Source organism: Dichotomopilus funicola (genome assembly GCF_033296635.1).
Source record: "Dichotomopilus funicola strain CBS 141.50 unplaced genomic scaffold C8A04scaffold_28, whole genome shotgun sequence".
In the NCBI taxonomy this organism is placed as follows: domain Eukaryota; kingdom Fungi; phylum Ascomycota; class Sordariomycetes; order Sordariales; family Chaetomiaceae; genus Dichotomopilus; species Dichotomopilus funicola.
The window spans coordinates 213,852-239,211 of record NW_026944049.1 but is presented as its reverse complement, the minus strand read 5'-3'; the positions used below and the strand labels follow the sequence as shown (position 1 = coordinate 239,211).

At 55.6% G+C, this 25,360-nt stretch overlaps 9 protein-coding genes across 9 annotated transcripts; 4 read left to right on the top strand and 5 right to left on the bottom strand.

Annotated features, from left to right (window-relative positions):
* Positions 1-1,246: 1,246 nt before the first annotated feature.
* On the bottom strand, positions 1,247-4,210 carry C8A04DRAFT_11900 (uncharacterized protein; the record flags this gene model as incomplete). The annotated part of the gene is made up of 6 exons (XM_062777134.1): positions 1,247-1,345; positions 1,549-1,937; positions 2,026-2,064; positions 2,150-2,212; positions 2,293-3,450; positions 3,547-4,210. The coding sequence occupies 6 exons, from the start codon at positions 4,208-4,210 to the stop codon at positions 1,247-1,249; spliced, it is 2,412 nt and encodes an 803-aa protein (XP_062637360.1).
* A 2,662-nt stretch (positions 4,211-6,872) lies between these two features.
* C8A04DRAFT_28332 (uncharacterized protein) lies at positions 6,873-7,700 on the top strand (the record flags this gene model as incomplete). Its single annotated transcript, XM_062780607.1, has 1 exon — positions 6,873-7,700. The coding sequence occupies one exon, from the start codon at positions 6,873-6,875 to the stop codon at positions 7,698-7,700; it is 828 nt and encodes a 275-aa protein (XP_062637359.1).
* A 247-nt stretch (positions 7,701-7,947) lies between these two features.
* On the bottom strand, positions 7,948-9,285 carry C8A04DRAFT_28331 (uncharacterized protein; the record flags this gene model as incomplete). The annotated part of the gene is made up of 2 exons (XM_062780606.1): positions 7,948-8,576; positions 8,655-9,285. The coding sequence occupies 2 exons, from the start codon at positions 9,283-9,285 to the stop codon at positions 7,948-7,950; spliced, it is 1,260 nt and encodes a 419-aa protein (XP_062637358.1).
* A 4,620-nt stretch (positions 9,286-13,905) lies between these two features.
* Positions 13,906-14,673, top strand: C8A04DRAFT_11913 (endo-beta1,4-xylanase; the record flags this gene model as incomplete). Its single annotated transcript, XM_062777141.1, has 2 exons — positions 13,906-14,156; positions 14,256-14,673. 2 exons carry the CDS (start codon positions 13,906-13,908, stop codon positions 14,671-14,673), a joined length of 669 nt encoding a protein of 222 aa, XP_062637357.1.
* A 456-nt stretch (positions 14,674-15,129) lies between these two features.
* Positions 15,130-15,810, bottom strand: C8A04DRAFT_28329 (Hemopexin-like domain-containing protein; the record flags this gene model as incomplete). The annotated part of the gene is made up of 1 exon (XM_062780605.1): positions 15,130-15,810. The coding sequence occupies one exon, from the start codon at positions 15,808-15,810 to the stop codon at positions 15,130-15,132; it is 681 nt and encodes a 226-aa protein (XP_062637356.1).
* Positions 15,811-17,319: 1,509 nt separating this feature from the next.
* C8A04DRAFT_11896 (uncharacterized protein) lies at positions 17,320-19,218 on the bottom strand (the record flags this gene model as incomplete). Its single annotated transcript, XM_062777133.1, has 1 exon — positions 17,320-19,218. One exon carries the CDS (start codon positions 19,216-19,218, stop codon positions 17,320-17,322), a length of 1,899 nt encoding a protein of 632 aa, XP_062637355.1.
* A 1,550-nt stretch (positions 19,219-20,768) lies between these two features.
* Positions 20,769-21,473, top strand: C8A04DRAFT_28327 (uncharacterized protein; the record flags this gene model as incomplete). The annotated part of the gene is made up of 1 exon (XM_062780604.1): positions 20,769-21,473. The coding sequence occupies one exon, from the start codon at positions 20,769-20,771 to the stop codon at positions 21,471-21,473; it is 705 nt and encodes a 234-aa protein (XP_062637354.1).
* Positions 21,474-21,670: 197 nt separating this feature from the next.
* On the bottom strand, positions 21,671-22,297 carry C8A04DRAFT_11891 (uncharacterized protein; the record flags this gene model as incomplete). The annotated part of the gene is made up of 1 exon (XM_062777131.1): positions 21,671-22,297. The coding sequence occupies one exon, from the start codon at positions 22,295-22,297 to the stop codon at positions 21,671-21,673; it is 627 nt and encodes a 208-aa protein (XP_062637353.1).
* Positions 22,298-23,686: 1,389 nt separating this feature from the next.
* On the top strand, positions 23,687-24,957 carry C8A04DRAFT_28325 (uncharacterized protein; the record flags this gene model as incomplete). The annotated part of the gene is made up of 2 exons (XM_062780603.1): positions 23,687-24,078; positions 24,135-24,957. 2 exons carry the CDS (start codon positions 23,687-23,689, stop codon positions 24,955-24,957), a joined length of 1,215 nt encoding a protein of 404 aa, XP_062637352.1.
* Between the last annotated feature and the right edge of the window lie 403 nt (positions 24,958-25,360).

Below are 25,360 nucleotides of genomic sequence, written 5' to 3'. Positions count from 1 at the left end.
TTTGGACCAGGTTGTCGGGTCAAATGCCCAGCTTTCAGTGGTCGCGAGAAAGGTCCAGAGACAGGCTGATGAAATAAAGCGGGTCGAGATCTTGGTGCCTTGTCTTGGCCCCTTGGGGGGGGAATGGGTATCTCGATCGGGCAATGCCAACCGCACCGTGGGTGCGCGCACCATTAGTGTAGAAACAGGGGGATCTTGGTACGTATCTTGCCTTGGGTCTGGGAGCCACATAGAGTTGTGCGCGCACCAGTGAGCCCCATACCAGACCCTAACCCTTGATTCCAACAGGAAGATGAGTGCCCACTGATCGACAGATACATGCCTAACTTTATCCCCCCACCCAACTATATGTCTAACCACTTTTGCGAGTCGAGCACCACGCCGAACCGATCAGGCCCTGAGTGTGCGCGCACCACTTGTCCTCAAGCTGTGTCCATTGCAGACCCCAGTCCCCCCGCACTATTGGATCGAAGCTTGCCTTGAACTTGCAGACACTTTCATGTCTGGTTGCCTTGCTGTGCCGAGCCGACACGTAGACTAAATCTTAAATGATGTTCTCCTGCACTACACAGTGCAATAACTATGTAAGCTAATGAGATTGTCACTGGTTTGGCTAGTTCGAGGGCGCTCGCCGACCGAACCGGCGTTCTGGGGATGGGCACTCCCTCAACGGCCCACGGGGCTCCTGACAACGACGAAAACGGGAAAAGCGGCAGGCAAAGAGGCTCTGCTGGCCCGACAGGTTGGCACCCCCTGTGCGACTGTCGGAGACTTATGTCGGCCACCCTGGATTAACCCGCCATGCCTGCCACCCTTGGACCAGGACTCCCGCCAGCTACAAACTCCCTTGGACCTCCCCCCCTTTCCATTGCCGCCGGAAAAGGGCAGGGGAGCGAGTGGGGTGGCGGGAGGTAGGCCTCAAAATGGTCACCCACGAAAAGCTGGGCCGTGGAAATAATTAATCACCTAGTAAACCCACGAGCAATCACACATCAAGCTGTGATACTATGTAAAGGCGTAGCCTTGTAAGAAGAACTCAGTACGAAGTACATTCGATCAATTACGGGCCGGGACAAGGTAACGGAAAAGGCAAAAAGCAAAATGGCAAGCGATGCAAAAGCAAAACGACGCGAAACATCCGACCAAGTAAACACGTCACCGCCCCGACCGTTCGGCACCTCGCGCGTGAGTGCGTCGCTCGCTTGGGTGTGTGTACGAGTTGCCCACACCCTCCACCCCAGCCGCATCACCCACCACCACACCCTCCACCTCCGCATCCGCCTCCGCCTCCGCCCCCTCCACACCCTCCTCCCCCTCCACCACCACAACCACCTCCACCTGCCATCTGTGTCAGCAACGGCTGCAGAACTCATCAAAGACGTTGTTGGGGATCTCTTACCACTGCATCCTCCACCGACACCATCCCCTCCAGCTCCTGCACCACCACAGCCCTGTCACACCAAGCCGTTAGCAACGAATCACCCCTGAACAGTGCGAACGTTTGATCCTGGAGAGAGAGAGAGAAGAAGAGAGAACAACAACACATACCCCTGCACCGCCACAAGCACCAGCCGCCACACCACCGCCACACGTCCCATTACAACACCCTCCATATGCCCCCGTGGCACATGCTGCGACATACCCGGGATACCACCCGTAATACAGCCCGGGAGTCCACCACAGCGGGTAAGCGTACGGCGCGGCGTACAGGTACGGATACCCCCAGTGGTCGTAGTAGACTTCCTCGCGACGGGGAGGCTCACGGCCTTTCTTCTTGGCGCGGTCACGTGCTTTGAGGTACGCCATGTCGAGTTTGCGGTTGTGGGACGCGTTGAGGCCGGCGGTGACGGCGTCTGGATCGAGGGCGTTGACGAATCCGCGGGTGCGGGGGAGGACGGCCGGGTGGGCGGAGATGTGCGCTGAGGAGGAAGGGGGGTCTGGATCAATGAAGGTGGGTTGGTTAGTCACTACACTATGGACAGATTAAGCGAAGAGGTGAGAGCGGTAAGAGAGCTCAAGACGTACGAAGAGAGGCCGCGCCCGATTTGTGGAACGTTTCGGCAACTGGACAGAGGTCAGTCATCAAACCATTATCTCTAATAAGTACCCTTCGACTCTTGTTTGCCCCTGGGGTCTGACTGAAACTTACCTTTCCCCTGTTTCGAGACTCCAAGCGCTCTGCCCACGGAGCTCACCAGCGATGAGCGGATAGCTGCAAAGTCAAATTGTTAGCACAATGCAACCCGGCCGAAGAAGGGGCAAAGGGATCTTGAGGCTCAGGGTTTCACGCACACTCGCAATACCAACAAGTGCATTCGCTGTACACTTCGCCGTACAACTCCTGGTACACCTTGCTGGTCCACTCAAACTGTTCGCTCAGCGTATTCTCCGCAATCTTGTCGTCATGGTCGATAAACCGACCGCCCCGGTTGACGGTAAAGGCGTAATACCGCGTGGGATCCAGCTGGTGGGTGTGCCAGGCCAAGTCGACGTCAAGCGTCGGCACCGCGATGTTGCCCGGGCGTTCCGTCAAGATGCCCATGAACCGCCGGTACTTGACCAGAAGTCGGGCCATGGTGTCACGGGCCGACGGGCTGTGCAACCAGTCGAGCTGGCACATCTTTTCGACAAAGACCCCCTGCCGCATAACGGCACCGGACAGGTCCAATGCAAACATGCTGCAGTTCTCCCAGTACCGCGACATCATCTTGCGCACCGCGACGCGCGAGGCGGCCGGCAACCGGTAGCGACCGCCGGTGGTCATTTTATCGATCGTTTTGGCGCTGTCCTTTTCCGCAAGTGCTGCGTCGATCGCCTGGCGGACGTCTTCCATCGACGGATTCCAGTTGCTCCGCGAGGTCACGATCGAGGTGATGGTGCTCCGGATCGCCGCGCACCCGCTCTTCAACATCCGGTTCGGGAACGTATGGGGCATCCGGGCGGGTGGAGGGGCCGTTGGTCGGCCCGTCTTGGGATCGAGAATCGTGCCTGGCATCGGGCGGTTGCTTGGGCCTAGGAGAAGTTTGTGGTCCCGGATGAACTTGTCGACCGCGAGGAGCTCTTTTCGTAAGCAGACGCTGCACTTCGTACAGGGGAAGCTGAATTGGGAGTCTCCGTAGCCCTGGCCCGAGTAATTGTCAAAGATCTCGGAGGTGCGGTTTTCGGGAACCTCGCATGTCGTCCATGGCACTTCTACATCGGTGCTGCAGCGAGGGCATCGGATCGTCTTGCTCATGGGGTCGTTGGGGTTTTCCCAGGCCCGACCAGTCATCCCGGTCCAGAAACTCTTGCACTCGGGCGAGACGTTGTAGTTGAAGTCTGTGTCAATGGCCTTGTTGACCAAGTCCCACGGCAGGCCTATGCCCCAGAAGTCCCGCATCCCAGCCAGGATCGCGTCCTCAAGAAACGCGCGAGGGTTCAGCATGTGTGTGTGCCACACCATGAGAACGTCTCAATAGCTCGTTAGCAACCGAAGTGAAAACAAGAGAGAAGGGATGGGAAAGGGATGGGATTTTGAGAGAATCCATCGGGTGGTCCTGCACTCACCGAGAGGTGGAAGCATAGATTCCTGCCACTTAAAAAACGGCGATGGGTTGCTAGGAAACCCGGCATACGTCAAAGACTCTCGACTGACCATATCGGCCTCACACAACGGCACTGCGTCCGTCATCTTCTTGAGAGCCTCCCACCACGCCTCGTACCGATCCACAGCGCGGGCCACAAACAGAGCCCATCGCTTCTCGCGGATCTTGCTGAGCATCTCGAGGTTCTTGTTTCGCAGCTTCTCCTCCACGCTTGGCTCCTGAGCTTCCTCGACTCCTTTCTCATCTTTCTTCTCCCTCGCTTTCTCCTTCTCAGGCCGTGCCTTCAGAATGGGGTCAATCGGCCCAGCATTCGAGTCCCACAGCCCCCAAAGCCCATCAGAGAAACCGACGTCCTCTTTCATCCACTGGATCGCGAACAACAGCTTGAGATGGGCGAGGCAACTGTCGACGGTGGGGTCGCCTGGCGTGTTGGAAAGCGAGAGGTTGTCGAATGCGGCGGTCAGGTTAGCCGCCTCGGCCTCAAGGTCGGTGGCATTGCTCGGACCGCCCTGGGCGCCGGGAGGTTGTGGCGTGTTGTCCTCAGCAGTGTATGCTGGTGGTGCCGTCTCGCTTGCGTCGGGGCTCGGCCGGAGCCGACTGAAGAAAGACGTTCGCTCTGATGGCATCGCGGGCGAAGAGCTGGCGTCGCGCGAGGGCGATGTAAATGGAAGATTTATGTTTGGTAGAAGAAGCGAGATGCCATGTATCACAAATTGATAACAGATCTACGCTCCTATCATTTTATGCCGTAGTGTTGTCGTTGTTCTTCCTTCATGTAGAATAGATGAAGAAGTGGGTTCACCCCAGCTTATATCCTAGAATCAACTACGGGACCCTTCACTCCAAGTCCATTTTCAGCTGCGATCAAACAAATCCTTTCTGAACGTTGATAAACGGGGCGTTTCTTGTCGCTCTGCCTCGCCTGAATCGACCATGTGATGTCTGATTGGGCGCTGTGGGATATCCAGGGGCGATGGATTTGGTGGAATGGAGAAGTTGCGTCACTGCGCTGCGATTTCCGCAGGCAGGGACTTCGCTTAGGGGTTCTTGGTGAGCCAACCTGTTTGGTGTTAGCGCCCCCCGCACCGCCTAATAGCGCCTCACCTGCTGAGCCTCAGCCTGTGGAGGTGCCACCTCCTTCGGTCACAACTTGGGGACCGCAGAGCGAATGAGGCAAGTCAGCAATAACGTTAACTTTAATACAAAGAAACCGGCGGCCCGCAGGCACGGGACATCCCTTTCGTCATATGGAAGCGCGCCAGAAGCAAGGCGGAATCGCGGAATGAGAGAGGAATGGAAGCACCAGAATCGCATCAGCAAATCGGAATGTCGGCGTAAGCTCAGCCCCGGATTACTAGAGACGGGCCCGCAGCCGGCAGAGCCTCTCAATCGGCGGCGGGCTGTAACGTCAAAGAGCTTGTTCGGTGGCCCATTCTGGGGAGCCGAAAGCGAAGCGATGTAACTCACACCGTCAAGTTTGAGGTCCGCAGTTGCTCGTTCCCGCTCGATAAATTGGAGTTTTCGCGGGAGATGTCGAAAATCGCGACCGAGGAGGAGAGCCTTGGACAGTGCCTTGCCCCCCTTCTCATTTTGTAGGGAGATAGTTCCATACAGGCGGTCGGTGGACAAAATTGGCGTTGGTCGCTGACACTGCCTCGCATTCTGTGCAGTGGTGTGTGTGGTGGTGCAGTCGGGTTTCCAGTTGATCAGCGTGCTGTGCAGCGGCAGCAGCGGGCCTGGGTATGTGCAGCTGGTGGCAGCTGCCGGACCCTGCACGGTTCTTCTTTCCCTCAGTCTGTTCTTGTTGGCAAGGACAAAGGAGATCAGCCCATCGATAAGCGACGCTTTTGCCTTGCTCGCGCACAATTCTGTTCTTTTCCCTCCCGTCCACTTGAAGACGCCTGTTAAAGGTGGTCGACAGTCAACTTTGTTTTACCCATTTCACCTTCACACTCGCTGGTCTCGGTTCACCGTCGAGTTTCCTGCAATTCAAGGAATAATACAGGGTACATTTGCAACTTGGCATAACTTTCGGTCCGTGTCCCCCGTGCCCCGACTCCGACTTCCGAATGAAACCCGGGGGTCTTCCCCGGCGTCCGCGCCAGCCGCCAAGGGTTTTCCTCCGGTGTCCGTAAAACACTGACAGACGGCCTGCCACGGCAGCCACGCATTCACCGGTTCGTCTTAAAATGTTCCATAATGGTGACGTGAACCGATTTGGTGCAGCCGCCACTTTTTGATTTGGCGACTTCTCATTGATGCGCCGGGCCACTAAGCTGGTAGCTCCCGTTGATTTGCTGCAGGTGAGACCATATCTGGAGCAAGGCGACCCAACCGGACTACACCACTTGTTTTCCCGGATACTGAGCCTCAGTCAAGTACTGTGTAAACAAAACATGTTCGTCAACTCTACTTCCCATCTTGTGGAACTGTTTCTTTGATTGAAGACAGTGATCAACCGCCATAAAGGCCCAGACTGGTCTATCCTGGACTTCAAAGAGGTACCTTGCTTGGATATACCATGCTGCAGTGACAGCCCCTCCGGCGTGCCGGTCCACGACCCCATCTGCACGAAGCCAAGAGCGGCCCCTGACGTGACGTGTGCTTCTGCCAGGGATCCAACGTCGGGGGTTGGCAGTCTCCAGGCAGTCTAGACCGATACAGGGCGAATGATCCAACGTCTCTAACTTGCAGACAGCCCAGGAATACACACCACGCAGTCGACTCGACTGATCCCGACCCGATGCGGTGTGGTAATTGCGCTAGAACTTGGGGGCTTTCAGAACCAAGAACGGTTCGATGGTAGCAGGAAGCTAAGGGGGTAAAGGGACTGATCGGAAAAGGTCCATCACACCCTCAAAGGCCTGCACTTTCGCGGCTCTGGGCGCCAGACGCAGCAACTAACGCATTACACGACGGCTCATGGTTATTGCGATCGTCTATCGCTGTGACGGTTTCAAAATGCTCGGTTGCATGTGAGAACGGATCATGCCCTCACCGACTTTTAGCGCCTCGCTTGCATCTCTGGCTGCATACAACAGGGATTCTTAGAGGGGAACATTCGGGTGGCCTAGTTTACAAAGAGGCCACCAGACAAGCACTTGACACTGGAGAGCTTATAGCACATTGTGAAGTTGTTCATTTTGTGAGCCATCGTTAGGTACATACGACCCCGACAACCATCCAGCCTAGCTTGCCTTACTCGCCTTAGCCGAACTTGATCATACGGCCCGACTGTCCGGCCACCTTCAAAAACTCATCATTACCTTCTCACTGATTGAGCGCACCATGCCTCCCGTTTTCCAACCTCCCCCTTCGCCATTTGGGAGCAAGAGGACAACCCCCAACCCACGGACGATTCTACCGCGGTCTTCCCCAGGAGAAACACAGCCCGCAGGTCTCATCGCCCTCGGCGTCTGTCTAGGGGTTGTCATGGCCTTGGTTCTTATTTGGTACACTTGTTGTCGGGCACAGAGAGGGCCGTTCAAAGAAATACAGATGTACAAGAAGGGATCGCGGTTGAGGAAGGAGGTTCGCTCCATGCGAGCCTCACCATTACCCCGGAACGTATCCGAACGCCCCCGTTCCCGAGCACGGTCCCTAACCTCTTCGGACGCCTCAGGCTCCGGTTCGAGTGACCCATCTACCGAGGGTTCATCCGAAACTTCAACATCCTCTCGCTCGGCTGAGGAGGTGCCCCCGCCCCAAGCCACCGCTGTCAGGGGTTACTGGGTGCCAGTACACGAAGTGCCCCCCTCCGAGATCGCAACGGAGAGCGACATCACAGAGCCGCCCATGGCTCACACCCACAACCCGATGAACTTTCTCGACCCGAGTCTCACCGGTTCGTCCGGGCGAATTCAGCGCTCCGTCGGCCCCCCAACAGCAGTACCAGGTGTTGTTTACCAGCCAAACGGGGTGGCCACGATGGAGACGCCGCTAGGGAGACAGGCCGTCACGGATCTTCCGGCCTACACGAGGAACCTTGGAGCACCACAAGGCCATGTCTGGAGTTACACCCGCGAAGGACGACAAGAACCGGTACCCCGTGAAGCATCGGGTGCGCTGAATCGTGGTACCTCCAACTGGTGGGAAGCTGGATCAACGAGCGACTGAAAGAATAATGGATGGTATGATGAAGATGGAAGTAATATGATACAGGGATTTGCGTGCTGCGCGGCTGCCCCCTCATTAATACATAATGACATCGGAGACTGAGAAACGAGAACAAAACTGAAACCAAAAGAAAACTAATAAGCCGAGCTTTCAGATACCTCTCTCTGACACTGCAGCGCTCTGCTTAGCCGGTTCGATCCCATTACCCACCCTTAAACGGGCGACCCGTCTCAATGCCTCGCCGAACTCAATATGCCAAATAACCCAACCGCCCTTCCAACACCAACCCCTCGACCGCATCTCCAAGCCTCTCCAAACCCTCTAGCCCAGCCACGACCCGGTCCACCTCACACGCATGCACGCGCACATGTCCCCGACCCTCAAATCGCCCGCCCCCGTTCCGATACACCGGCTCCGGCGACGCTGCTGGCGTAATTGGAAAACCAAGCCCCGTCCCCTCTTCTCCGGCCCCATTTACGACACCCTCCTTCTTCGCCCGCCCCGTTCCTCCGCTGCTGCCGTCCCCGTTCCTTTCTTCCTTCACCGCGCCGTTCGTCCGCAGGTACCAAGGCTCGGCCTCCTCCCTAACCTTCTCGCGCTCCGCCTGTCGCTGCCGATGGTGGCCAGCTACGCCCTCCCGTACAGCTTGGACGACGTCGCCAAATGCGAGGTTGGTGAACGGGGCTGCGGGGCGTGGCCAGGCGAGACGGCGGGTGTGGAGTGACTGGATGACGCTGCCGAGGAGGAGAGCATCGCAGGATTGGGGGGTGGTGGCTGATTTGCACGAGGCGTTGCCGGATGCGAGGTTATCAACCGTGGTGTGGAGGTTGGTGATGGCTTCGGCGAGGAGGGCCTGGCGCTGGGATTCGATGTGTTCTAGCCAGCGGGTTAGGTCTGTGTGCCCGTTGGGGGAAGAGGGGGGGGGAAGGAGCGGGAAAATGACGGGATACATACGGATGATCTTCGCCTTGATGGGCAGCCCGCCGGTCTCAATCGGCCCCGACGCTTGCGCGGCAGCGTGTTTCGTTGCCTCCTTGAATAGGTCGGCACGACGGAAAACATAACCGACATAGATCCACGGCACGGGGGCCGATGCCACCGTCCCTGGCGCGTCGAGCTCCAGCCGCGAGATCCACCGGTCCGCATACACCTCAACAGCATCCAGCAGCTGGAAGCGGTCGACGAATAGCGCAATCTGCGCCAGCGTGTCGAGGTCCACGGCCTTCGGAACCTTCGATCCGCGGCCGTGCAACGCATTGGCGACGATGCTGACGGCCTTGGCCGAAAAGCCTTCGGCTAAGCGGAGGTGCACGCGCCCGTCGGCCTGACGCGCCGGCTTGGTGCTGCCGAACTGCAGCTTGTTGCGGAACACGCGAGATGCGAGCGCGAGGTGCTTGGAGGACACCTTGATGCGCAGTCCTTGCTCGGACGGGGCTGTGGCGGTGCCATTGGCTCCTTGTTGGGGGCGTGTCTGGCGGTTTGAGGGCGATACGACGAGGAGCGCATCGGCGTCGGGGTCGACTTCGTAGAGGGGTGCCAGATTGGCGAATGGCGACGCCACGACGACAACTTCGACGGAGTCCATTGTTTGTGTTGTCTTTCTAGCCGTGGCCCTTGGTTCGGTTCCGGTTCGCTGGATTGGGAATCCCCTCAATGCGGACAAAGACGACAGACGACTCGACTCCTCAGGACGGGAAACAATGGCGGGTTGTTTTCGACGACACAGCCATCGCGAAAGGAAAAGGAGGATTGAGGTCGTGAAGCCATTGGAGGGTTTGGTGTCTGGGGAAGATGGTGTGCGGGGCACTCTCGATCACGCAATTCCCTCAAAGGTCGCGCTTCGATTTCCCTTTTCAGGTGGGTAAGGCGTCGAAAGCCGCCTCAGCTTTTTGGCCCAGCTGCATGCGGGCATTTTGGGTCAGTCAGCGCAGCCCAATGAGACGCTGGTTGTCCGAATGGGGTAATTGGAGAATTTGGGGGCCGCCATGATTGAAGACTGCTGGCCTCGGGAATCGCGGTTAGGATGTACGTTGGCAGTTGAGAGGTGGTATGGCACGACTGTGTGTGGTGTAACTGGAGATCTATCAGAACTCCTCTGTCTAGAGGTGGAGTGATCTGAGACTTACTCGGGGAAGTAACTAGGTAGGTAGGTACCTTAATTAGACACTTGACGGTCATGAATAATTGTGCGTGTGAGGGAAGGGGAGGGTTAGGGTTATTTAATGTTAATACGGTTGAGGCCTTCCTCGATATCGGTTCCGTTACTACAAAGGCCATTTTGGAAACTGAGCAGATTTTAGACTCCATCATCAATTAATTTCCCATACGGATCCTAGGTAGGTTATACCATGTGAACATTGATGTGGACCGGGAACGTGGTTTGGTAGGTATATACCTATTATGCAACGCAATGCCTCGTAGTTCGTGACAGAATTTGTCGCTCCATCAAAGGGTTTCCAGGCGAATCCAGGCTAGATTTGGTTATTTAGACTGCCAGCTCATGATGTCATACCAGTAGTACCTGTCCTTTCAGTCTCTCTTATGTCTGCCGTGCGACTTCATGACTAATTAGCTAGAAGTAGGGAATCAGTAAAGTTATGAGACACATCGATTTGAGAGACAGCGCATGAAGCGCATGATTATAATCATGACAATGAGAAGACCACAAAATCTTTCGCTTTTCCAAATGGATAGCCAGAATACAAGATCCAAAGTGGCAGTGGGCGAGTGAAACCCTTGGGCGAGTACCAAAATCATGAGGCCAACAACACGGCCACACTGTTCGTCAAGATAGAACTGGGGACGGAATCCTGACTCGGGCCCGGCGTGGATTTGATTCTCAGGTTTTCTTCTCGGGCAAGGGGAGCGACGAGACAGAATTGAAAAAAGTAAAGGGGCGAAGAATTCAAACTTGCCCTCTGCTAAAAGTCGGACCGACGGCTTGAATACCCCGACGGCTTTTTCTACGCCCTCGTCCTGGGTCGCTCACGATACTGTTGAATATCCACCGGCGCAAAAGCAAAAATGGAATGGTTAATTAATATCTACAGCACCACCATAGCGTGGGCGGATGGTGTCATGACACAACTAACCCGGTTTCTCGCTTTTCGACCGACTTTTGAAGTCGACGATCCGGCAAGGTTGTATCATAGGACCGGAGGGCCCGCTTACATACATGATAACGGTCACGGTATCGGCAAGAAGAACGGCAGATGGGATAAAGTCTAAAAAAAGGACGTGTTAGAGGAAGATGTTGCGAGAGGGCGAAGTCATGAGTTGGTGCGTTGTGTTTCGGCCTTTCGGGGTCGGGGACACAGATTCAGGGATTTGTTGGCATGCCAGTGGGTTTTGGGGGCTGGGAATATTAACTAGATGCACTCGTCGCTATGCATGTGAAAGCGAGGATTGGAGGTGTGATCATTTCTGTGATATGTTTAGAATCGTGGAATGGTCGTGTCGTGCCGGTCTTTTCCCCATTCGTTGTCTGGATTAAGGAAGACCCCGAAAATCTCTGCGGCTAGGTTAAGAATAGCGAGTTGTACTCCTCTGTACCCAACGGTCTTTCGTGAGTGGTACTTCTTCCAATATGGACATTCATTGACAAGTGGTTTCTCCCGGCTGCTTTGGATTTCCCGGTAGAATGGAGATTCGCACACAACTCATCTCGGTTTCCGGGTCTCGATCAGTATTATCCGTCCAAGGGGACAGGCGGGCGAGACCGCCGCAATGCGAAGATCAGCTCGATGGCACACGAATTGGTCGTGAGATGTGCATGGACATAGCGTGACTGGCATGGATCGCGGATGAATGAAGCGTGGGATCGAGACCCCCTTCCCCGCAAAACCCCGGGCCATGGTGTAACAACTACAACGATGGCGAGATTGGGCAGGGGCCCGACGGGATCTCGAGGGGTGCGAAGGTACTTTACTACTTTCTCATAGCCCCGCGCTGGTAGGCTCGGCTGTCTCATAGCCTATCGATGTCGACGTTCTACCGTCAGGTCAGGTCGTTGTTTTATTGCGCGTCCCCTCGGATCCTCAAATTAGGGACGCAAGAGACAATTTACAAGAGATGCAGTGTTGATGTTTACAAAGTACACAGCCCAAGGTTGCAGCCAGGAGTTCCGGCTAAACGCAAGCCATGCGCCCATTTTCAATGGGTCACTTGTTCGATACAGTAGGCGCGGGCGGCGATCTCGAGGGTTGCCTTGACCCCAGAGTTGTGAGCAAAGGGATGATCATCATCCAAACTGGCACAGTGGCACGTCACCCACGTATTCCCGACAGCCTACAGGCTGTAGTCGGTCCCCCCTGGGCCCTGAAATGTCTCCGAGTCTCCGGCCATCCAACCCAACGCTTTCGACTCCACGATGGCGAAACGGCCGATCTCCCCCAAAAATAGGGGAGCAGCGAGCCGGGCGAGCATTGAGCAGATTGTTCCCGGTGCACGCTGTGGTTGTTCCCGACAGCCCCCGTGCCCTTCTCCCCCTCCTTTCCTCGTGCAGGCTCCAATGAGGGAGGTGAAGATCGAAGCACCCTGCGTTTGGAGTGATTCCCAGGCACCGGGACAGTGGTCAAAAGATCTACGCGGGTATTTTCTTGGACCCTATTAATTTTCCCTTGGCCGTCCCCGGTTCTGGGTTGTTCGTTTCCCTGATCGACAGCTGAGCTTTCCCCAAGCCAAAACTGTAAATCAACGTCAACCGATCAATATCAAAAACATCGCCAAGAACAACCGCCTTCGCCCCCCGTGAAGAAATAGCGAAACAGAGGTGGGCACGCGGTCTTGGCGAGAGCCATGTCCCATGTCGTTTCGCGCGTTCAGGCTGTGGGTGTGTGTCCGCGTGTAACTGTGTTGGTCTTGGCCACCAGCCCGCAAGCCCGCGAACCCGCAAACGGACGCCACGGCCGTCTCCCGAAGGGTAGCCAAGGCGTGCCCGAATCCGGCAGTTGAGCGCCGGTAGAAGACGGTAGTGAAAGCCGAGCATAGTGGCCAAGAGTCTTGGCCATTTCGACGGGATAACCGGCTTGCGCGGATGAGGAGATGGGATTGGAGCGCAAAGGCGGGGCGGACTCGGGGGAGAACTACACTAACGTTAGTTAGTATGGGGTTCGTGGGCTGATTGATGGATGGAGAAAAAGATGGGGGGAAATGCTGGTTAGGGAATTTCTCGGAACGATGCCGTCGTGGACTGGCTCAGTGACACGCCCGCGTGCTTGGCAGATCTTGAAAGGGGACAAAGCGGGCAAAGGGAGAGAATCAGACAACGGGAATGGTGGTTTTGGGTGTTCGCTCGCGAATTTTCGCTCGTCTTGGCGGCTCGCCATCATCAACAAGAAACAAGCAATGCCCAGGGGCTTGTCATGCAGCCAAACCAACGTCTTGGCGGTGCTGGCGCCGGAGTCGCCAGGCTCGGCGCTGCGCTTGGCGCCCCTCAAGCTTTGCCCAGAGATGGCCAGTCTCGGCGTCACAACGCGCGATCGGCATTTGAAACTTCTGCATCTGGGGAATCTCGGAGCCATCACTTCGAGGAAGGACGACCCGGTTGCGGTCGTGCCTTCCGCGATGGCGCCGTTGATTTGCGGGGACCCCGGAGAAGCACCCCAAAGACCCCAAGAACTTGCGCAGTTCAGGCTAAATCCCCTTGAATTTGTTGATTCGTGCCCGGACTCTGGGCAAACTCTTGTGTTAACCGCACGCCTTGGCCCCCATTTAGTAATTTGGCGCGAAAGGACGAGGGGGTGAACTTGTGAAGGGTTAGTGCACGATGTTGGATGGCGTGGTGTGGTGACATGGGCGGTTGAAACCGCGTCAGTGGCTGTCCAAACAACCCACACGACATGACAGGTTACGAGGGGGAAACAAGGACAAGGGCGCCCACAACCCGGTCCGGGGGTTTCCTCGGTTGCCGGAAGAAACCTCTTACAAGTCCCACTGCCGGGGAACGCATGGCTCTTCACGGCTCGCAATTCGGGACTGGGGCACGGGAAGGATCCCTAGTCAGTAATTTTCCCGTGGTATACTTGGGGGTTGACGGTCTGGATAATAAGAACGAACATTAACGGGAAGGCAATGGAGGGATCGAAGAGTATAAGAACGACGATCATCCCCCGACTTTGACCTTCACTTCTTCTCTTCACCACCGCAGCTTCAGCCTCTCTTGTCCCCACAACAGACAACAACACCCCTCACAACTACCGTCACCATGGTGTCCATGAAGACCATCCTCCTCGGCGCGGCGGCTGCCGTTGGCGCCCTGGCGTTCCCCTTCAACGCCACCGAGATCAGCGAGCTCGTCGCTCGTGGCGGCACCCCGAGCGGCACCGGCACCAACAACGGCTTCTACTACTCGTTCTGGACTGACAACGGCGGCAACGTCAACTACCAGAACGGCGCCGGCGGCTCCTACTCTGTCAATTGGCAGAACTGCGGAAACTTTGTCGGTGGCAAGGGCTGGTACGTTTATTTTTTATCCCGTCTCAGTATTGAGAACGCTTAAGGGTCGAGGCGGTTTCATGTTTCCTTTGAAAGTCAAGTTTCACTAACACAAAATAGGAACCCTGGCTCCTCGCGGGTGATCAACTACTCGGGTACCTTCAGCCCCCAGGGCAACGGCTACCTCTCCATCTACGGCTGGACCCAGAACCCCTTGATCGAGTACTACATCGTGGAGTCGTTCGGCACGTACGACCCCTCGTCGCAGGCGCAAAAGATCGGCAGCATCGACGTTGATGGCAGCACCTACACCATCGCCAAGACCCAGCGTGTTAACCAGCCGTCCATCGAGGGCACCAGCACCTTCTACCAGTTCTGGTCCGTCCGTCAGAACCACCGCACCTCGGGCTCCGTCGATGTTGGTGCTCACTTCGACGCCTGGGCCAAGTCCGGTCTCCAGCTCGGCAGCCACAACTACCAGATTGTGGCCACCGAGGGCTACCAGAGCAGCGGCTCGGCCTCCATCACCGTCAGCTAAGGGGCTGATGATGTCTCCGACCATACAGAGAGGAACTGATTAGTTGTGGAAGCTGAGAAAGACTCAAGAAGTGGGTGAAAAGGTGGGAGAAAGGGGGAAATCAAAAATCCAGGGCTTTTTTCGGAATAGTTCCACGGGCTGAGTTAAGAACTGCGCCGTGAGCTGCTTCTCTAGATTAGCTAGCTGCTCGACAATTCACTCAATCGCCGTTTCACATGGCTGTTTCACCTGGCTGTTCACGTGCAAAATTCAAATCAAGTTTCCCCGACAATTTCTTGTTGATATTGACTGGGCAAAAATGAGCGTGGCTAGAGTAACATGAGTCATGACCCCCTGGATTCCCATCATCAACATCATAACATCATAATCCATTGTGAACCATTCTGTCTGTAGTTCATCCCATTGACCATGGACCGCCTATTCGGTGCGAGGACCGGGTTGAGCCAGTCAGTCCATTTACCAGCCCCAAGAAGCCAGAGTCTTCCAGTACTCGTAGGTGCGCTTGGGTCCAAACAGAATCTTCTCGGTACCCGAGCTCGGCACAAACTCAATCTTGACATACTGGCTGCCGCTAAAGAAGTACGCCTGGCCCTCTTTGCCCGGCACCGGGAACGCCGCGTCAATCTTGTCAAAGCCGGCCTCGTTCAGCGTCTTCCACTCGCTGGTGATCTTGGTCGGGCCGTAGAGCACCTCGTCGTTCTTGGTACCAGCCTCGAACTTGATCTTGGCATACTGGTTGCCGCTGAAGAAGTACGCCTGGTTCGGCTCACCGGGCACGGGAAGGATGGCGTCAACGGTGTCGAAGCCGGCCTTGACCAGCGACGGCCACTGCTCGGTGATCGGGTACGGCCCGTACACGATCTTCTCCTCGGAGGTGCCGGCCTTGTACTCCACACGCACATAGCGGGTGCCGCTGAAGAAGTACACCTGGCGCGGGAAGCCGGGCACTGGCACCGCGGCGTCGACGGTGGTGAAGCCGGCTTGGGCGAAGGTCTTCCAGTGGCTGGTCACCTTGGCTGGGCCGAAGACGATCTCATCGTCGTTGGTGCTCGGCGTGAAGCGGATCTTGGCGTAGTTGTTGCCGTGCCAGAAGTAGACCTCGTTGGTTTGGCCTTCGACGGGAAGTGCGGTCGTCATGGTGAATTATTTTGGGGGAAAGGGGTAAGTGGTAAAAAGGCTTTGAGAATACTGGAAGAGGGAAGCAGGCAGATGATGCTTGTTCTCGGAGTCTGGTGCGAGTGTTGTTGAGAAGTCCCGATGATGAGAGAAAGGAGGAGGAGAGTGACGACTTTATATCTCTCTCACGCCACTTTTCGCATGTCTAAAGCTCCCCCAATCCGTCCACGCCGGTAACACGAAAATATCCTCTTCCGCGTTTTGCGACACTGTCGTTTCCACATCTCCTGAATTTTCTCGAAAGCCGCCCTATCCGCAGTTGCCAGACGTTCGAGCAGGACTCACCGTCCACCTTCCCCGCCGAGTCGAGGTGCATGATACATACAGACATCCCAACTCTGCTTCCTGCAGTCGATATGGCCTCCCCGGGAGGTTGTCACGACGTAGAATGGCGATCTACCATGAACTTGCACCAGCTGAACTGCGTGATGGCAGGTTCCCCGCTCGACGAGAATGTCCACACCATGAAATATGGACATCATACCGTCGCTCAACCTGCATCTCCAGGCCGGAAGTTGCCATCAACACCAAGACATTGCTCATCGGCTGTCATCCGTGTGAACGCTTGTCATCGAATTAACCACCCGCCGTGAGCGCGAAGATCGAGGCAAGCTCCACCACATCACACACCCCTTTGCCCCTCGAGCTGATTTACGGTAAATGATGTGCCTTGACGCCACGTCCACGGCAGCCGTCACACCATCTTCGTCATCTTGGGCGTAATGTGGTACAAGATTGTCTAATCCGTAGTCTAGAACGATCCTGCCCAGACCCCTTTTTTACTTTTTGACTAATGGGCTCCATATATCAAAGCTTCATCGAGCTGCGTGCAGTCGGTGAGCGAAACGCATGGTCGGCTTTGGTATTTTGGTTGGCGGTTTGGGAATGGGGCGTGGTTGTGGGGAGGAAGCATGCATGCAAGACACTTGTGGAAGCGGGAGGACCCGAATAGGTAGCGAGCCGTCTGCAAGCCAGGTTTAACGAGAGCTGAGCCAAGACTTCCGTGATTGACACAGAATCATCGCGATGCGGGCCGTGCTCGGGGAAGAGCGGCCGCGCAAGCCGCGGCCGTTTGCGGATGTTCGACATCCGACAGGTGGAAAGGAGTGGACGACGCGGAGGTGTGGTTGGATTGGGTTGAGTTAGGTTCGGCTACATTTATTTTCCGAACATTCCCCACTAACACCGGGACATGTAGGTAACTCCCCTCCTCATGTGTCTCGGAAAGGTCCTTCCCATCAAGGTTCTCATGTCGTTGTAATTATCATCAGTTAGCCACATGACCATACCACAGTGTTGTGGTGAATAAAACTATTAACACGGGCGCGGAAAAGGGGCCCAAGGCATTTCTTCTTATGACTATGCGGAGCTTGCATGAGAGTTACATTTCTGACACATCGCGCGCCGTGCATCGCTACGCTTCGTACCTCCTATCAACAGGCTTTCACCATCCAGCAGCTCCCTCCCCCACTAACAGTGCCTAGCAAAAATGTCACGCCATGCCCCGTCATTTATGGGGCCATCGTATTCATCGAACCGCGGAGGCAACCGGGCATAATATCGATCTTCGCCCAGGACCTGGATCAGTGCCTGGTCGTTGAGCGATTTGTCCTTGCTGTCGAACTGCCTGAGCCGTTCCTCCTCAGCATCATACGATGTCGGTAATACTGGGATCCGACTCCACGGCCATGAAAGGTCGGCATCAAATCCGGCGAGCCCCAGGTTACCGCCAAGGTGCGTGAGCGGTTGCAGTATTTCCTGATAAGCCACCAGGACGGCTTCCGCGTCTGCCGTCGTGAATCGAGCCGAGGGCTCATAGTCGTCCATATCGCCTCTGTATGTAGCGCACACATGTATAGTGAGGGCGGCTAGGCTGAGCCTCCTCTTGGCCCAGATCACGGTCGCTAGCCAGTCCTGATAGACCGCACTGCCCTTGGCCGGCCACTGGCCTGGGTAAAAGGGGGGAAAAACGAGATAGAGAAACCGGAGGTGGCCCAGACAGTCGAGGGGGACAACGCGTCTCAGGAACTCGCTAGCTGCGAGACAGCCCCTCTTCTCGAGCCCGCTCCACGGTATTGGCGAGTATACGCTGATTGCCTCGCCCTCCATCACAGCAAAGCGGTTCTCGGAGAAAAAGACCAAATTGGCGTCTCGATGAAGTGTGCGACAAATCAAGAACAGCCGGGTCGGAGGGGCCCAACACCGGCAGGTCGACGAGAACGCTGAATGGACACTCCCGCAAAAGCACCCCAAGGTCTTATAAGGATACGACCGCTCCCAGCAGCGATTGAATTGGCAGCACCAGTGATGGCCAGCTGGCCATTCATGGTCCCCTGTTCCCTCCCAACTCGGACAGTACGATCGACTTGCTACGTATTTCAAGTGAGCTCGAGACCACATGACTTCCTTCATGGGCGTAATAAGGTCGGTGAACTCGAGAATGTGTAGACGTAGTTCACGTGGCAAGTCGAGCAGTCCGGTTCTCCTAGGTGTGCTGGATCCGGCGCCCTGGGTGCTGTGCAACGTAGACGGGGGTAGAAAACCACGTGCTTCCATAACAGCATCCTGGCAAATCTCTCGGATGGCGTAGTTTGGTGTTTTGGCTAGTCTGAGGTGGCACTCCTTCAGACGTGGAAAGTACTTCAACGACTCCGCCACTCGTCGAGCCAAACCGCCATCGTTTTCCACATCGACGTCGCACACCAAAGAAAGCTCCAGTTCCCCAGGAGTAACATGGGAGCCTAAATACCCCGCTACCTTTTCCCATTCTGCCAACATGTCTGCCGCTGATGAATTGGAAAGGGAAAGGGGTGCATCATAATCAAGGTCGGCTCCCGGGGCAAGGGAAGCGGGTTGACCCTCGTCCCTAGGCGGGAAGTAAATTTGGTACATAAAAGGAGTGACGGAGCACATTCCCCAACCCTCTTGGGAATGGCACGACGCGTTGTTAAGAACGATCTTGAGGTTCGTCAAAGATGCCACCGAAGATGGGGTCAACGATTGGAGCTGCGCCAGGGAACCAGGACCTTTGTAATAACAAACGAACCACTCAACAGAGTAGATTATATGGGCGAGTTCGGTGTAGAGCGTGCGGCACGAGAAAAGAAGCGGTTGCAAGGAGCGCAGAAACTGCTTTCTACGCGTGTTGACCGTGAGGTGGGAATTATAATAATCCTTTTCGGTCAGGGTTCCAGGCGGTTCTGGTGCACTCAAGTCGAGGGCATGGCGGCAGCTATGTAGACCCCAGCCCCAACCCTCCAGCTTTCGATAGATACGAAGTCGGAGCTCGGAGGAGAGGCACAAGATACCGGGAAGTTCATTGCTTGGGTTGTTTGTCGGCAGGGGTAACTGATCCTCATCGTGCTCCATGGCTTGAAGTGTCTGGGCTCTGGTGTGAGGGCGTGAGTGACCTAAGTGACCCGGAAAGTTATAAATAAGGGCTCGATCGAGGCGTGCCTGGAAAGGGTTTAGGAATATCTGATTGTGCCACGGATCGGATTGCGGGGTAGGAGCGACGGAGCCACAGGATGTTCTACAGACGGTTGGTGCCTAAGGACTTCCCTCAAATCCATTTAGGGAACGTTCAGTTGGGTTTTGCTGGCCAATCAACCGACATACGATCGATCGTACAGTGTGGAAATTACCTTACCCTCAGTCCCTTAGATACGCGCCTATTTGACTCTTCTCATTAACCGACTAGTTAATTAAAAGCTAAAATTTAAGAGGGGCAGTGGGGAAAAACAAAAGTTGGATTACTACCAGAGTAAGAACAAAGCGGAGGCAGGAATTGGGAGAGCTATAGCAGGAGAAAATCCGGAGAACAGTATGAAGAAATCGTGAGAGATGGAAACAAATATGATCACGGCGGAGAAAGCAAATGACACTTGATTACCTACATTGAAGCTGTCAGAACACCCACAGTGACAGAGGGAACGACGGAGGCTTGAGCGAGCACTTCAAGTTAAAGGGGTAGAAAAAAATAAAACCCCTATGATGGACATCCATATATGCACATGTAATGCTAGAGGTAGTAATCATCGAACTTGATGTCATATTTCTTTGGTAGCCAAAGATGTTCGATAATTACATGTCCATTGTTGTCGGCCTTGATATTCGATTTCTCGAGTGAGGCTCGAAGAATAAGAACTCAATGATTTTTTGTGGATTCACATTGCGTAAGGTTCAGCGGCTAAATTCCTTACGACCCCCAACCCAATAACGGCCCTTTTGCTTATAAATCTTCTCTGTCCGCTCAAAAGGGTCTAAAACTGGTCTCTCTAAGGATAGAAAACCGCTCCCTTTAAACAACAACGAAGACAAGATGTCGCTATTGTGGGGAGGCCGTGAACGTGAATCAGGAACTAGTATTTCACTTTCATTTTGGGTCGAGCTGCTGGCTCTGCAAAGCTCTAGTTGCGTGCAAGAACGTTTTCAGTTTTTCAATCCCGTTTTCTGACTTTCTACAAAGACACTCACGAGCAAGACTTGTTCGCCATCATCGACCTCCCTCGCAAAACGTGGAGGTGTCCGGGAAAAGTTTTGCGGTCCAAAGGGAAATGACCCGGATGACTACCTTGACGTTGATGGAGAATGCTTGCCGGTCATGGACTTTGACTGTGTGCTGGTCAGTGTTACCTCCCTAGCCACATGCAAATGGGCTCAAACATTATAGGAGCCAAGTTTAACAAGTTCAGGCATCCAAAACCAAAAAACCATTCGCCCAACTCAAGTGCTCAGCGACGATGTAATGGTCCTTACGTATGCAGGTTCTGACCCGGCGGGCCAGAGGCTAAGACGCCGACAAGCGGGGTGCGATGGGTACTGCTCAGGTAAGTCAGCCACTGAGTCATGGGTGTATTAATTCACCTTAGTACCTACCTGCTTGCGGTCCTAGTATTTCTCTCGGGTTTATTCCGTTAATGCTTGCCAGGCCAAAGGAGTCCATCAATGAGAAGCTGGAGTGTGACGAGTTCCCGATGGCGTCGATACTTGAGGGCGGCTCCAGCGCCACGCGGATGTGCATCCTAGCCTCACAGAACTCAAAATTCCAAGGGCCTTTCATCAACTGCCTTATCGAATTCTACGACATTCGACCCGGGCAGCGGTTCGTCGTCAGGATGGTCTCGTGCTCAGCCACTGGGGCGAAGATGCGCCGCCGCGATGACACAGCCAACTCCAGCGACGACCCGACCGTCCAAACCAACAGCGACGGCACGCTGACGCTTGTGTCAAACACCACACAATGGATACCTTACCCTCAGCGAGCCGACTCCAGCGACACGGGCGGCACCGGCTTCGTGGTCATCCCGCTCGGCAACGCGACCCAGGGCTCCTACAACACCACGCTCAGCTTCTCGAGCCTCGACGGCCTCCAGCACCTGGCCATCGTAGACAGTGATGGCTTCGCATACTGGAGCGCCCAAAGCTTGAATAGCTTCACAGGTACGCCGACATTACCGCAAATCTCCCTCAACGTCAGCGCGGCGATCTTGGCGACGGTGACGCCGCGGCCGTCGTCGGGTGCGAGACCTCTGGCACCTTTGGCTGGTGGGCTAGGTGACAGAGCGTTGGCGGTATTGGGGGTCGTTGTGGCTCTGGCGGGAGGGCTTGGGCTGCTGTTGTAAGCTTGGACTGGGGAGCAAGGTACCATACTGATTGTGGGAGCAGGTATAAATTAGAACATGCCACGAGTCGAACTTGGGGAGTTAATCAATCTTTGGTGCAGCTATCAGCTCAATACACCTAAATTCACAAAACCGGGTAAACACTCAATAACGCCGAATATGTAGTCAACCCCATCGTAAGCTTCATCCTAAAACCCCTAGCGAACCTTTTTACCCCCGCCTAACGGATCCGTTCCGTTTCCACCCCGATCCGCCGCGACATCCTCCTCACTCTCCGTCGGCCGCGGGGCCGCGTCGCCGGGGCCCAGCCGAATCGTATGATGCTTCCCAGGCGGCAGCGGATCGACATCTGACCGATCGGCCGCGACGTCTGCCTCGCTCTCTGTCGGGTTGCCTTTCACCTCGGAGCCGAACATTTGCGCGGCGATGGGTACGCCTGTGTCTGCGCCTGTGGCTGGACCGGGAGCAACATGGACGGGGGAGAGTGACTGGGTAGAAGTGTGAAAGGCTCGGCGGCAGGGGTGAGAGGATGAAGGGGAGGGTCTTGCTTGGCCGTGGTAGATTTGCGTGCTGTAGAGGCCGCGGGCGCGGTCGTCTGTGGAATTCTGCCGTTGTTGGGCGCGGTCGAGGGTGGTGAAGTGGGATGTGAGATTAGGGCCGAGGGCGACGCGGGTTCCGTTTGACACGGAGGGGGTGGCGCTCGGGCTTGACGGAGTTGCTTGTGATGATTTGCTACGAGTGAGGAGGGTGAAGATGGCGGGGGAGCGTAGAGGGACGATCTGGCGGGGGATTGGCCTGGTGAACGGTTTTTGTAACGCCCGCATGTTGTTTATGTTGATATGCTTTTTTCTAAATTGGGTTACAAGGGAAGGTGATAATCACCAAGTCACAGCTAGAATTAGATCACGGACAGTTGGGACTGTTGATTCTCGTAAGAAGAGCACGTCGAGAAAGGTTATCATGGCTTCTCGATGACCCTCACGTGCCTGACGTCACCGAAACGGATATTGACTGAAGATTGGTTGGATTTGCGGATCGACGCCGCCACACAGGCGTCACTTGGTTCGAGCTCATTATCGACCCCGCTTGAGCAGCGTTGTCAGGGTAGAGGTTGAAGATGAAGTGCGAACAAATTGGTGGTGTCATTGGGAGTTCTAGACCTCCTTCTCCATACACGAGAGGTTGTTGTCAGGGACACCCCTTTGTGAACCGTTTTGCGTGGTTTCGAAGTCGTTATGATTGGCCAAAATAAGCATCTCCCCCAGATTCGTGGCCGTTGTGGGGCTCGACCAACCGTTGTTTCCTCGGGTGTTTCCGACGGGCAGTCTCCATGAAGAACTTCCTTTTGTGGTTGCGTTAGGCAGCCAGATTCAGCAAACAACGAACCTGCCGTGTTCAAGGGCATGTCCGTTTCGTGATAGATGGCAATGTCATGGCCCATCTTGGACAACGGGCCGACTGCGCGGTCAAGAATTTGGCCGTGCTGGGCCGCAACGAGACCCTCATCGATTGGTTGGTGACCTGCCGCCTCTTGCCGCTGAGAAATGGAAGGAGGGGTCGCAAAGAGTTGACCAAGCGACAAGATGCCCCTCTAACCGCCAACATCACCTGACTGGCGCTACCGGAGTGCCTGAAATTCCAAGTAATTTTCACTGGCTGAAAGGATGGGAGTTTGGCGTCACTGGGCGTGAGCCAGCTGTCCAAGCGCGAGTTGAAACGGTCACACAGCTCCCTTTTTTTTTTTCAGCGCATTTGCGCTCAACTGGAGCTCACCCACCAATGCCCTGCCGGACTTCCGTCTTGGGATCTTCAGGGGCTGCCATTGCGGGGGCTAACCCCCAAACAGGACGGGATCGACATCCCGTTCCTGGGACGACTTCGGTGATCCGAGCTTCGAGGCAGTCTTGTGTTGCTTCGGCACCAAGGTTTGCCCGCGTGGGTGCGGGAAGGTCGGGGGTTGAAACAAAGTCGATTGGGGGCGCACCAATGGGAAACCAGTTTGTTTCCAAGACAAGTCCCAAAAGAAAGCCGAGGGCCTCGCGTGGGAATGGACTCCGGCACGGGTTCTGCAGCTCAGATCTCCCGCGCTAGCGAGGGGTGAGCTCCCATCTCATAAAAAGTCTTTTCCCACTCACCCCCCGTGTCGGGAAGGACTGCAGGATCCGCTAGGTTGCTCTTTCTCGCCAAAAATCACACGATCGAAATCATCCAAAATGACGGTAATCATAGGGCAGGCGCCCAATAACCTAGGGCCGCTCACAACAACATTCACGCCGCCACCAGCGTGTACAGTTGCGGTTGGCGCTGCGACAGGCGGCCTGGGCGGTTGGTTGGGTTTGGGAGGGCAAGAGGACGTGGCGTATCTTGGACAGGCGTGTTCGTGGGGGAAGGCCTACGACGACACAGGGTGCTGGCCAGAAACAACAGCGGGAGTTGCGGAAACGAAGGCACCGCTCTATGGCTGGGGATTCTATTCGCCTGGGTTGCACTGCCCGGTTGGATATGCGACGGCTTGCTCGGCGACAGGCGGCAGCGGCGGAGGATCGGAATGGCCAGTGCAGTTCAAGTTGCGAGACGGAGAGACGGCGGTCGGGTGTTGTCCAAGGTCAGGCACTTCTTTTGCATATTCGATGGAGATGGGCCTGACTAACAGTTGCTCAGTGGGTATGGCTGTGCCAATAACAACGGCCAAACATGTACCATGATGGCCACATCTACGGCGGTACCGACAGTGACGTGCGATGGAGACACAACGGGCGGGCTTGGTACGATGACGGTCCCCAACAAGGAAGCATCCATCACCACCTTTAGCGTGTATGCACCCATGATCCAAATCAACTGGCAAAGTAGCGATCGCTCTCACTCGACGAGTTCGAGCTCTTCACGTCGGACCTCAACAACGAAGAAGTCATCCTCAGAATCGACCCACACGAGCTCATCCGCCACAAAGTCGAGTCACAGCAATAGCGACGACCACTCACATACTGCTTCCACATCGGCCACCGAGACTCTCGTTACCGACGATAGCCCCTCGCCTACCGGCGGCCAGAGCACCGGCGGCCCCAACCAACCGACCAACACACCGCCAACACTGCAGGAGGGTCAAACCTCCTCTGGCGATGACGGCCCTCTCAGCCCCGGCGCCAAAGTCGCCATTGGTGTCACCTGTGCGGTCGCCGTCCTCGTGTTTGCAGTGTGCGCTCTGTTCTACTTCTGGCGAAAGCGGAAGAACGCGCAGGAGGAGCAGGATCTGGACAGGATGTATGGGCTCCAGCCCAATATGGTCGAGAATGGCGCGTTCGGCAATGCGGTTGATGACCCCGGGTTTTACCGCGGACAGCGCCAGGTCACTGCACCATCAGCACCACCGACGCAAAATCCGTTCGAGGGTTCGGAGGTCCCATCGTCGTCGGGAGGTACGAGCGAGGTCCAGCGCCCGGCGGCACCATATTACAAGCCGTACCGTCCTCCCGGGGCAAGTTGATGCGTGAGCTGCGAATTGGACCGATACACTCTCTTCTTGTTCTCTGTAACTTTATGAGTCTGCTGGGGGGTTCATTTGGTGTTGTTTCTTGTATGTTAGCGGTGTATTACCCATTGGGAGAGAGATACCATGCCCGTCATCGGAGCTTTGTCGAGCGAGCCGCGATGCGGCGCTTTTGGAGTTGAAGTCAAGACTATATATATTTTTTGACCTGTTTTAAAGATTCTTTTACCACGCGTGTCGTTGAGACAGGTCAGGTCTCGACGTTTTGTTTCCTGCTGGAGTGTTTCGAAATGCTGTTTTCAAGGCGCAACTGCGTTAACTGGAGCACAGACCAAGCCACAGGTGCCAACCAGCTGTAACCCTAGCTCCATTCCTGACAGCTGCTTGCAGGAAGCTCACC